Here is a 12730-nt window from a genome sequence, read left to right as displayed (position 1 = left end):
TCTCCCTACATCCTCCCCTCTCCCTACATCTTCTCTCCCTCCATCCCATCCTCCTTTCTAACCTCCTCTCTCCACCCCCTCCTCTCCTGCCACCTCAGTATCACCATAAGCCACAAGACTGACAGACAGTCAGAGGGTAGGTCATGTGCCTGCATGATGCCATTCTATAAAAACAGGAGGAGCAGACCATTCTCAGATGACTCAATCTGGAGAAATATCTGTCTGTCTGTCCCATCTTCAGCAGAGCAAGGGACCGCAGGGGCTTTAGTCAGGAAGACCTCCCCGATGCTACTGAAGGTGGGGAGGGAGGAGGGGATGAGGTGGGAGGGAGGGGAGGAAGGAGAGGAGAGGATGAGGTGGGAGAGAGGGGGGGGGGAGGGGATGAGGTGGGAGAGAGAGAGGGAGGGGAGGGAGGAGGGGATGAGGTGGGAGAGAGAGGGAGGGGAGGGAGGAGGGGATGAGGTGGGAGAGAGAGGGAGGGGAGGGAGGAGGGGATGAGGTGGGAGAGAGAGGGAGGGGAGGGAGTAGTAGGCAGGACTGTCTACAGCTAAATACAATGACTAATATATATTATTGTTCTCTCATATCCTGTGTGTGTGTGTGTGTGTGTGTGTGTGTGTGTGTGTGTGTGTGTGTGTGTGTGTGTGTGTGTGTGTGTGTGTGTGTGTGTGTGTGTGTGTGTGTGTGTGTGTGTGTGTGTTTAGATGTGGGAGGAAGCCATCGTACTAGGAAAGGAGCTGGCAGACCAGTATGAGAATGAGATGTTTGACTTTGAGCAGCTCAGTGCCTCCTTGGTAAGTTCACTCTAATCACATGGTATATTCTACCTGTATAGACACTGTCCTCTTGTTGTAGGAGACGTGGTATATTCTACTGGTATAGAAACTGTCATCTTGTTGTAGGAGACATGGTATATTCTACTGGTATAGAAACTGTCATCTTGTTGTAGGAGACGTGGTATATTCTACTGGTATAGAAACTGTCATCTTGTTGTAGGAGACGTGGTATATTCTACTGGTATAGAAACTGTCCTCTTGTTGTAGGAGACGTGGTATATTCTACTGGTATAGAAACTGTCATCTTGTTGTAGGAGACGTGGTATATTCTACTGGTATAGAAACTGTCCTCTTGTTGTAGGAGACGTGGTATATTCTACTGGTATAGAAACTGTCATCTTGTTGTAGGAGACGTGGTATATTCTACTGGTATAGAAACTGTCATCTTGTTGTTGGAGACGTGGTATATTCTACTGGTATAGAAACTGTCATCTTGTTGTAGGAGACGTGGTATATTCTACTGGTATAGAAACTGTCCTCTTGTTGTAGGAGACGTGGTATATTCTACTGGTATAGAAACTGTCCTCTTGTTGTAGGAGACATGGTATATTCTACTGATATAGAAACTGTCCTCTTGTTGTAGGAGACGTGGTATATTCTACTGGTATAGAAACTGTTCTCTTGTTGTAGGAGACGTGGTATATTCTACTGGTATAGAAACTGTCATCTTGTTGTAGGAGACGTGGTATATTCTACTGGTATAGAAACTGTCATCTTGTTGTAGGAGACGTGATATATTCTACTGGTATAGAAACTGTCATCTTGTTGTAGGAGACATGGTATATTCTACTGGTATAGAAACTGTCATCTTGTTGTAGGAGACGTGGTATATTCTACTGGTATAGAAACTGTCCTCTTGTTGTAGGAGACGTGGTATATTCTACTGGTATAGAAACTGTCATCTTGTTGTAAGAAACTGTCATCTTGTTGTAGGAGACGTGGTATATTCTACTGGTATAGAAACAGTCATCTTGTTGTAGGAGACGTGGTATATTCTACTGGTATAGAAACTGTCATCTTGTAGGAGACATGGTATATTCTACCTGTATAGAAACTGTCATCTTGTCATCTTGTTGTAGGAGACATGGTATATTCTACCTGTATAGAAACTGTCATCTTGTCATCTTGTTGTAGGAGACGTGGTATATTCTACTGGTATAGAAACAGTCATCTTGTTGTAGGAGACGTGGTATATTCTACTGGTATAGAAACAGTCATCTTGTTGTAGGAGACGTGGTATATTCTACTGGTATAGAAACAGTCATCTTGTTGTAGGAGACGTGGTATATTCTACTGGTATAGAAACTGTCATCTTGTAGGAGACATGGTATATTCTACCTGTATAGAAACTGTCATCTTGTTGTAGGAGACGTGGTATATTCTACTGGTATAGAAACTGTCATCTTGTTGTAGGAGACATGGTATATTCTACTGGTATAGAAACTGTCATCTTGTTGTAGGAGACGTGGTATATTCTACTGGTATAGAAACTGTCCTCTTGTTGTAGGAGACGTGGTATATTCTACCTGTATAGAAACGGTCCTCTTGTTGTAGGAGACGTGGTATATTCTACTGGTATAGAAACTGTCATCTTGTTGTAGGAGACGTGGTATATTCTACTGGTATAGAAACTGTCCTCTTGTTGTAGGAGACGTGGTATATTCTACTGGTATAGAAACTGTCATCTTGTTGTAGGAGACGTGGTATATTCTACCTGTATAGAAACGGTCCTCTTGTTGTAGGAGACGTGGTATATTCTACTGGTATAGAACTCTATGTATTATCATATGGACAACACCTTGACATGGGGCTTTCAGTGTGTGCGTGTGCGTGTGTGTGTGTGTGTGTGTGTGTACACATGGTATTCTGCATCCAGTACATTGAGTCTTCCTGAAGGTTACTTCCTGTTACAGAGGAAGCAGGCTCAGTTCTACGAGAACATTGTGAAGGTGATCCGACCCAAGCCAGACTACTTTGCTGTGGGATACTACGGAGTGGGCTTCCCTTCCTTCCTCAGGGTAAGTAGTACCTGGGTCCTACACACACACACACAGGCTCAGCAACGCACACACACACAGTCCATAGTTCAACAGTCGATACATTACCTCAGCCAGTAGAATCCCCTGCCCCAGCCGTCAATACATTACCTTAGCCAGTAGAGTCCCCTGCTTCAACAGTCAATACATTACCTCAGCCAGTAGAGTCCCCTGCCCCAGCCTTCAATACATTATCTCAGCCAGTAGCGTCCCCTGCCCCAGCCGTCAATACATTACCTCAGCCAGTAGAGTCCCCTGCCTCGGCCAGTAGAGTCCCCTGCCTCGGCCAGTAGAGTCCCCTGCCTCGGCCAGTAGAGTCCCCTGCCTCGGCCAGTAGAGTCCCCTGCCTCGGCCAGTAGAGTCCCCTGCCTCGGCCAGTAGAGTCCCCTGCCTCGGCCAGTAGAGTCTGGCCAGTAGAGTTTATTATGGATCCCCATTAGTTCCTAGCTACTTGTTGTGTCAGAGGGTCAGCCTCTCACATCGTGTTACTGTCTGACCTAAACCTTCAGCTGGTTTTATTTGTTGTTATCTGCCCATGTGGTGAACAAATGATTGGTCTTCAGTCTTGGTCTTCAGTCACATCCGTACCTGGTCAAGTTACCATGTCAGTGTCCATGTAAATGGAAGGTGGAAAGAGTTGGGGCTATTGATCACCGTCTGGGTCACTGGTGTCTGGTTCACTGGTGTCTGGGTCACTGGTGTCTGGGTCACTGGGTCTGGGTCACTGGTGTCTGTGTCACTGGTGTCTGGGTCACTGGGTCACTGGTCTCTGGGTCTGGGTCACTGGTGTCTGGGTCACTGGTGTCTGGGTCACTGGTGTCTGGGTCACTGGGTCTGGGTCACTGCGCCTGGGTCACTGGTGTCTGGGTCACTGGTGTCTGGGTCACTGGTGTCTGGGTCACTGGTCTCTGGGTCACTGGTGTCTGGGTCTCTGGGTCACTGGTGTCTGGGTCACTGGTGTCTGGGTCACTGGTGTCTGGGTCTGGGTCACTGGTGCCTGGGTCACTGGTGTCTGGGTCACTGGTGTCTGGGTCACTGGGTCTGGGTCACTGGTGTCTGGGTCACTGGTGTCTGGGTCACTGGTGTCTGGGTCACTGGTGCCTGGGTCACTGGGTCTGGGTCACTGGTGTCTGGGTCACTGGTGCCTGGGTCACTGGTGTCTGGGTCACTGGGTCTGGGTCACTGGGGTCTGGGTTCGTGGTGTCTGGGTCACTGGTGTCTGGGTCACTGGTGTCTGGGTCACTGGTGTCTGGGTCACTGGTGTCTGGGTCACTGTGTCTGGGTGTCTAGGTCACTGGGTATGGGTCACTGGGGGCTGGTGGTTTCTCCACGGTGTTAACGGAGGAAAGTTGTGTCACTGTGACCGACTGTCTCCTGTTCAACATGTTCCTGATTCTCTCACTTTTCCCAAGGCGTGTAATTGATTTTGGTCGTATTCGAGCTCTCCCGCGCGGGAGAGACTTCACTGTTTTGTCACGACGTCGTCCTCTTTCCAGAACATCTGTAAAGACGCTCCTTTAAGGAAGAGGCCTCGTCTGATCATTCCATTAGGGCTGTTGAAGACCGTGTTCACAAGGCTCCCCTCTAAACCCTTCCTCCTCTAGCAGGGCACAGCATCCATTACAGATTGAACAGCCAGGTGCTGCCTTTGTCTGTCTGGCTGTCTAAAATACCTTTATAGACTGGGTCCATCTATACACAGTCCTTCTGTTATCAGCTTTCTGGGGGACAGAGAGAGTGATGTGTGTCTGAAGGACAGAGAGAGTGATGTGTGTCAGGTTGACAGAGAGAGTGATGTGTGTCTGGTTGACAGAGAGAGTGATGTGTGTCTGGTTGACAGAGAGAGTGATGTGTGTCTGGTTGACAGAGAGAGTGATGTGTGTCTGGTTGACAGAGAGAGGGATGTGTGTCTGGGGGACAGAGAGAGGGATGTGTGTCTGGGGGACAGAGAGAGTGATGTGTGTCTAGGGGACAGAGAGAGTGATGTGTGTCTGGGGGACAGAGAGAGTGATGTGTGTCTGGAGGACAGAGAGAGTGATGTGTGTCTGGTGGACAGAGAGAGTGATGTGTGTCTGGTGGACAGAGAGAGTGATGTGTGTCTGGAGGACGGAGAGAGTGATGTGTGTCTGTTAGGAGGACAGAGAGAGTGATGTGTGTCTGGGGGACAGAGAGAGTGATGTGTGTCCGGAGGACAGAGAGAGTGATGTGTGTCTGGAGGACAGAGAGAGTGATGTGTGTCTGGGGGACAGAGAGAGTGATGTGTGTCTGGGGGACAGAGAGAGTGATGTGTGTCTGTTAGGAGGACAGAGAGAGTGATGTGTGTCTGTTAGGAGGACAGAGAGAGTTATGTGTGTCTTGGGGACAGCAAGAGTGATGTGTGTCTGGGGTATGTTGTCTATGACCAGCACCTGTCTACTGTAGACTACCTCATAGACCTCTCTACATCCTGTCTACTGTAGACTACCTCATAGACCTCTCTACATCCTGTCTACTGTAGACTACCTCATAGACTTCTCTACATCCTGTCTACTGTAGACTACCTCATAGACTTCTCTACAGCCGGTCTACTGTAGACTACCTCACAGACTTCTCTACAGCCGGTCTACTGTAGACTACCTCATAGACTTCTCTACAGCCGGTCTACTGTAGACTACCTCACAGACTTCTCTACAGCCGGTCTACTGTAGACTACCTCATAGACTTCTCTACAGCCGGTCTACTGTAGACTACCTCACAGACTTCTCTACAGCCGGTCTACTGTAGACTACCTCATAGACTTCTCTACAGCCGGTCTACTGTAGACTACCTTCTTGGAGCTAAAGATGCTTTACTTCCTGTTACAGAAAGGGGGGGAAGTCGTAAGAAATAAATGACTTCTCATATCTAATTCAGTGAGATGAAAACCTCAGCTTATTAGTATCAGCCCAGAAGTTATCATTACTGATCAGATACTGGAACAAAGACTGTGTCCCAAATGGAAGCCTATTCACTATATAGTGCACTTATTTTTGACCAGAACCCAAATGGGCTTATTCAAAAGTAGTGCACTATATAGGGAAACAGGCTGTAATTTGGGACACGGGAATATGCTGTGCAGTTTTTAAAGGGGACAATGTTCTCCCCCCCACGAATAAAATGGCAATTTACCACGGAGCATTAATCTTGTAAGGGCTGGAGAGAGTGTTTTTACCTTAATAGCTGCACAACAACATTAACTAAACTAGATTATTATTGCCAGCTAAAGTGGGTTAGTGTTTTGTGCCCTGGCCTCTACTGATTTCCAGTAAATCACTGATGTTCTGCACCAGATAGCCGTTACCCCTCTCACTGTCCTATTGGATTAGGGATGATAGTCTTTATCCCTCTCACTGTCGTCCTATTGGATTAGGGATGATAGTCTTTATCCCTCTCACTGTCCTATTGGACTAGGGATGATAGTCTTTATCCCTCTCACTGTCGTCCTATTGGACTAGGGATGATAGTCTTTATCCTCTCTCACTGTCCTATTGGACTAGGGATGATAGTCTTTATCCTCTCTCACTGTCCTATTGGATTAAAGTAGTGCACTACTTATAACCAGAACCTTCAAAAGTAGTGCACTACTTATAACCAGAACCTTCAAAAGTAGTGCACTACTTATAACCAGAACCTTCAAAAGTAGTGCACTACTTATAACCAGAACCTTCAAAAGTAGTGCACTACTTATAACCAGAACCTTCAAAAGTAGTGCACTACTTATAACCAGAGCCTTCAGAAGTAGTGCACTACATAGGGGAAAGGGTGAAATGTGGAATGCGTTTGAGTGTGAAGAAGTGTGGACTTCATTCAGAATCCATATTATATTAAATTATAAAATAACGAACACTTAATGTAATATCAATCCTGGGCTCTCTCCACGAGTCGTTAGGGAAGTATTCATCGGAGGCTAATTGAGATACATTGTGTTTGCAGTGTTTTTTAGTGTCTTCTTCATGTTACTGTTTTGTATGTCAGTATCTCCCTGCCTCTGGGGGGGAGAAAAATCTATTATATTAAAAATATCATTGCATCCAATGAAGGCACTTTGCTTCTCTCCTTCCTTAAGAACACGTTGTAAACATTGCTGCTTAATTCAGCTGATGATGATCTATTTGTATCTAATGTGGAAGGCATTAGGATATTCTCTCATTAAAAAACTGAACACATGGGAAAAGCGGCATTTCTGGGAAATCGTCATTGGCTTTGATACTCTGATTGGTTAGAGACGAACCAATCGCTGATTAATGGATCAACAGACAGGACTTCTGGGAAGGCAGTCTGACTGAATGTATCAACAGACAGGACTTCTGGGAAGGCAGTCTGACTGAATGTATCAGGAGAAAGGACTTCTGGGAAGGCAGTCTGACTGAATGGATCAGGAGATAGGACTTCTGGGAAGGCAGTCTGACTGAATGGATCAGGAGAAAGGACTTCTGGGAAGGCAGTCTGACTGAATGGATCAGGAGAAAGGACTTCTGGGAAGGCAGTCTGACTGAATGTATCAACAGAAAGGACTTCTGGGAAGGCAGTCTGACTGAATGGATCAATAGAAAGGACTTCTGGGAAGGCAGTCTGACTGAATGGATCAACAGAAAGGACTTCTGGGAAGGCAGTCTGACTGAATGGATCAACAGAAAGGACTTCTGGGAAGGCAGTCTGACTGAATGGATCAGGAGAAAGGACTTCTGGGAAGGCAGTCTGACTGAATGGATCAACAGAAAGGACTTCTGGGAATGCAGTCTGACTGAATGGATCAACAGACAGGACTTCTGGGAAGGCAGTCTGACTGAATGGATCAGGAGAAAGGACTTCTGGGAAGGCAGTCTTACTGAATGGATCAGGAGAAAGGACTTCTGGGAAGGCAGTCTGACTGAATGGATCAATAGAAAGGACTTCTGGGAAGGCAGTCTGACTGAATGGATCAACAGAAAGGACTTCTGGGAAGGCAGTCTGACTGAATGGATCAGGAGAAAGGACTTCTGGGAAGGCAGTCTGACTGAATGTATCAACAGAAAGGACTTCTGGGAAGGCAGTCTGACTGAATGGATCAGGAGAAAGGACTTCTGGGAAGGCAGTCTGACTGAATGGACCAACAGAAAGGACTTCTGGGAAGCCAGTCTGACTGAATGGATCAGGAGAAAGGACTTCTGGGAAGGCAGTCTGACTGAATGGATCCGGAGAAAGGACTTCTGGGAAGGCAGTCTGACTGAATGTATCAACAGAAAGGACTTCTGGGAAGCCAGTCTGACTGAATGGACCAACAGAAAGGACTTCTGGGAAGGCAGTCTGACTGAATGGATCCGGAGAAAGGACTTCTGGGAAGGCAGTCTGACTGAATGTATCAACAGAAAGGACTTCTGGGAAGCCAGTCTGACTGAATGGACCAACAGAAAGGACTTCTGGGAAGGCAAACTGAATGTATCTAGCGATCGGTAGAGCAGGGGTATTAAATGAAGTACTTCATTCCTCCGTCTTTCTCTGACTTGTGTTCCGTCTGTTCCTGTAAAGCTGCGGTGTTTCTGTTTATCTCAGCGGCAGTGTTCAGGCTTTCCAAAAATTGTCTGAAAATATTTATCAAACTGTGTTCCAGCACTTTAAAATATAAGCTGTCACGTTCGATCGCACCGAGTTCTCTCAGACGTACAGTGGGTTCTGTCCCAAACAGTACCGTATTCCCTATAGAGGGCACTCATTTTGAACAGGTTCCATAGGGCTCTAGTCAAAAGGAGTGCACTACGTAGGGAATAGGCTGCCATTTGGGACACTGGACAAGCGTCTGAGTTTACTGACTGGGATAAACAAACAAAGTTTCCTCATCTCATACATTTTCAGGTATGTTTTGTCCCCTTCAAACGGTGTGTTAGTTTCTACACACTCCTGTGACCTTAAGATGACGGCCTTGTCAGCGTGAGCACCGATTTAGCCTTGTCGTGTCCTTTACGTTCTTGGCTCATTGACTTTCATGGGTCATTGCTAAGGTCATCGTTGATTGAAATGGTGGATTGATATGGTTGATTGATATGGTTGATTGATATGGTTGATTGATATGGTTGATTGATATGGTTGATTGAAATGGTTGATTGAAATGGTGGATTGATATGGTTGATTGAAATGGTTGATTGAAATGGTTGATTGAAATGGTTGATTGAAATGGTTGATTGAAATGGTTGATTGAAATGGTTGATTGATATGGTTGATTGATATGGTTGATTGATATGGTTGATTGAAATGGTTGATTGAAATGGTTGATTGATATGGTTGATTGATATGGTTGATTGATATGGTTGATTGATATGGTTGATTGATATGGTTGATTGAAATGGTTGATTGATATGGTTGATTGATATGGTTGATTGATATGGTTGATTGATCTCCTGTATGTTTTATCGTGTTGAACCTAAGTCTACATCGCTAACAAACAGACTTTGCATTCGTTTTCCCAGAATGCATTTGGAGATATTTTGGATTCCATTTATGGCCCCATAAACCCCTCTGCCGACAGCATGTTTAAATAATCTATGAATTTCATTCTCGATGCTGTTTGATTTTCTATTCTTCTTCTTATTGACTTCGTCGTGACACTAGTTTCTTGGCCGACTGTGTTTTTCCATTTACCAAAAAACAGTAATGAATTATTGACTAGCCGAAGTACGAGAACCGTCGTTTTCTGTTGTTGCTTCTTCGCCTCCTCTGTGATAGACTGTGATTTCCTTTCTCTGTCAGAATGGTGCATTCTGGGAGCTGAGTAATGAGCACCATGACATTGAGAGGAACACACACACACACCCCGATAGAATGGGCGGCAGGTAGCCTAGCGATTAGAGCGTTGGGCCAGTAACCGAAAAGGTCGCTGGTTCGAATACCCAATCCGACAAGGTGAAATACCCTGTCTGTGTCCTTTGTGCAAGGCACTTAACCCTAATTGTCTCCAGGGGCTGACCCTGTAGGTAGACCGTCATGGTCAATAAGAATTTGTTCTTAACTGACTCGCCTAGTTCAATAATGAATGTTTAAACGGTAGTGTGTGTGATAGAAGCTTTATCTGAGGTCTCACATGTAATAGACCAGCGATATCCTGGTTTTACCACAGTGTTTCTGATTCTATAGTATAGAATATTCAAAAACAAAATATGCAAATGTTCCCAACCGCAGTGAGTTTCCACCAAACTGAGTTGTTTTTTAAATTACTGCGTGGTAACATACACATTAGGTCCTAATCTATGGATTTCACATGACTGGGAATACAGATATGTATTTTGTTGGTCACAGATACCTTTAACAAAACGGGCCTCAGGATCTCGTCACGGTATCTACGGACAACGCAATTGTGTCCGTTGTCCGTAGCTTGTGCCTGCCCCATACCATAACCCCAAACGCCACTCTGTTCACAACGTTGACATCAAGCAAACCGCTCGCCCACACGACACCATACACGTGGTCTGTGGTTCTAAACCCAGTTGGACTTATTGCCTAATTCTCTAAAAACGACATTGGAGGCGGCTTATGGTAGAGAAATTAACATTGCATTCTCTGGAAACAGCTCTGGTGGACATTCATGCAGTCAGCATGCCAATCGCACACTCCCTCAAAACATGAGACATCTGTGGCATTGTGTTTGTGTGACAAGACTGCACATTTTAGAGTGGGCTTTTATTGTCCCCGGCACAAGGTGCACCTGTGTGTAATGATCATGCTGTTTAATCAACTTCTTGATATTCCACACCTGTCAGGTGGATGGATTATCTTGGCAAAGGAAAATCTCACTAAAAGTAATGTAAGCAAATTTGTGCACAACATTTGAGAGAAATAAGGTTTTTGTGCGTATGGAACATTTCTGGGATGTTTTATTTCAGCTCATGAAACATGGGACCAACACTTTACATGTTGCGTTTATATTTTTAGTTCAGTATAGTTTGCCCGTCTTCAATGTTCCCTCTTATTTTGGGGGGGAACTGAGCAAATTTCTGGTCTTATGAGCGGAAACTGGAGGCTGTACCCTGACAGTTTTAGAAAGTAGCCAATAGGCTGGACCCTGACAGTTTTAGACAGTAGCCAATAGGCTGTACCCTGACAGTTTTAGACAGTAGCCAATAGGCTGTACCCTGACAGTTTTAGACAGTAGCCAATAGGCTGTACCCTGCCAGTTTTAGACAGTAGCCAATAGGCTGAACCCTGCCAGTTTTAGACAGTAGCCAATAGGCTGTACCCTGCCAGTTTTAGACAGTAGCCAATAGGCTGTACCCTGACAGTTTTAGACAGTAGCCAATAGGCTGTACCCTGACAGTTTTAGACAGTAGCCAATAGGCTGTACCCTGACAGTTTTAGACAGTAGCCAATAGGCTGTATCCTTACAGTTTTAGACAGTAGCCAATAGCAGAAGGAAGTAGCAGAAGGAAAACATGAGACACTGTTTACTGACGTAGCAGAAGGAAGAGACACTGTTTACTGACGTAGCAGAAGGATGAGACACTGTTTACTGACGTAGTAGAAGGATGAGACACTGTTTACTGACGTAGCAGAAGGATGAGACACTGTTTACTGACGTAGCAGAAGGATGAGACACTGTTTACTGACGTAGCAGAAGGATGAGACACTGTTTACTGACCTAGCAGAAGGATGAGACACTGTTTACTGACGTAGCAGAAGGATGAGACACTGTTTACTGACGTAGCAGAAGGATGAGACACTGTTTACTGACGTAGCAGAAGGATGAGACACTGTTTACTGACGTAGCAGAAGGATGAGACACTGTTTACTGACGTAGTAGAAGGAAGAGACACTGTTTACTGACGTAGCAGAAGGAAGAGACACTGTTTACTGACGTAGCAGAAGGATGAGACACTGTTTACTGACGTAGTAGAAGGATGAGACACTGTTTACTGACGTAGTAGAAGGATGAGACACTGTTTACTGACGTAGCAGAAGGATGAGACACTGTTTACTGACGTAGTAGAAGGATGAGACACTGTTTACTGACGTAGCAGAAGGATGAGACACTGTTTACTGACGTAGTAGAAGGATGAGACACTGTTTACTGACGTAGCAGAAGGATGAGACACTGTTTACTGACGTAGCAGAAGGATGAGACACTGTTTACTGACGTAGCAGAAGGATGAGACACTGTTTACTGACGTAGCAGAAGGATGAGACACTGTTTACTGACGTAGTAGAAGGATGAGACACTGTTTACTGACGTAGCAGAAGGATGAGACACTGTTTACTGACGTAGCAGAAGGATGAGACACTGTTTACTGACGTAGCAGAAGGAAGAGACACTGTTTACTGACGTAGCAGAAGGATGAGACACTGTTTACTGACGTAGCAGAAGGATGAGACACTGTTTACTGACGTAGCAGAAGGATGAGACACTGTTTACTGACGTAGCAGAAGGATGAGACACTGTTTACTGACGTAGCAGAAGGATGAGACACTGTTTACTGACGTAGCAGAAGGATGAGACACTGTTTACTGACGTAGCAGAAGGATGAGACACTGTTTACTGACTTAGCAGAAGGATGAGACACTGTTTACTGACGTAGTAGAAGGAAGAGACACTGTTTACTGACGTAGCAGAAGGAAGAGACACTGTTTACTGACGTAGCAGAAGGATGAGACACTGTTTACTGACGTAGTAGAAGGATGAGACACTGTTTACTGACGTAGTAGAAGGATGAGACACTGTTTACTGACGTAGCAGAAGGATGAGACACTGTTTACTGACGTAGTAGAAGGATGAGACACTGTTTACTGACGTAGCAGAAGGATGAGACACTGTTTACTGACGTAGTAGAAGGATGAGACACTGTTTACTGACGTAGCAGAAGGATGAGACACTGTTTA

General features: G+C 45.4%; 1 protein-coding gene across 4 annotated transcripts in view; it reads left to right on the top strand.

The window, feature by feature from the left end:
- The window catches only part of LOC110513667 (dedicator of cytokinesis protein 1), a 636864-nt gene that overhangs the window by 494966 nt on the left and 129168 nt on the right, over positions 1–12730 (top strand). For all 4 annotated transcript variants that reach the window (XM_090228873.1, XM_090228870.1, XM_090228871.1 and 1 more), the window contains exons 39-40: positions 705–794; positions 2750–2854. In XM_090228873.1, the coding sequence (XP_090084999.1) occupies positions 705–794; positions 2750–2854 (195 nt within the window). The remainder of the gene's footprint in view (positions 1–704; positions 795–2749; positions 2855–12730) is intronic.

Source organism: Oncorhynchus mykiss, unplaced genomic scaffold, assembly GCF_057628025.1.
Source record: "Oncorhynchus mykiss isolate SJ-2025 unplaced genomic scaffold, ASM5762802v1 scaffold103, whole genome shotgun sequence".
In the NCBI taxonomy this organism is placed as follows: Eukaryota; Metazoa; Chordata; class Actinopteri; order Salmoniformes; family Salmonidae; genus Oncorhynchus; species Oncorhynchus mykiss.
This window is presented reverse-complemented; position numbering and strand designations above follow the sequence as displayed.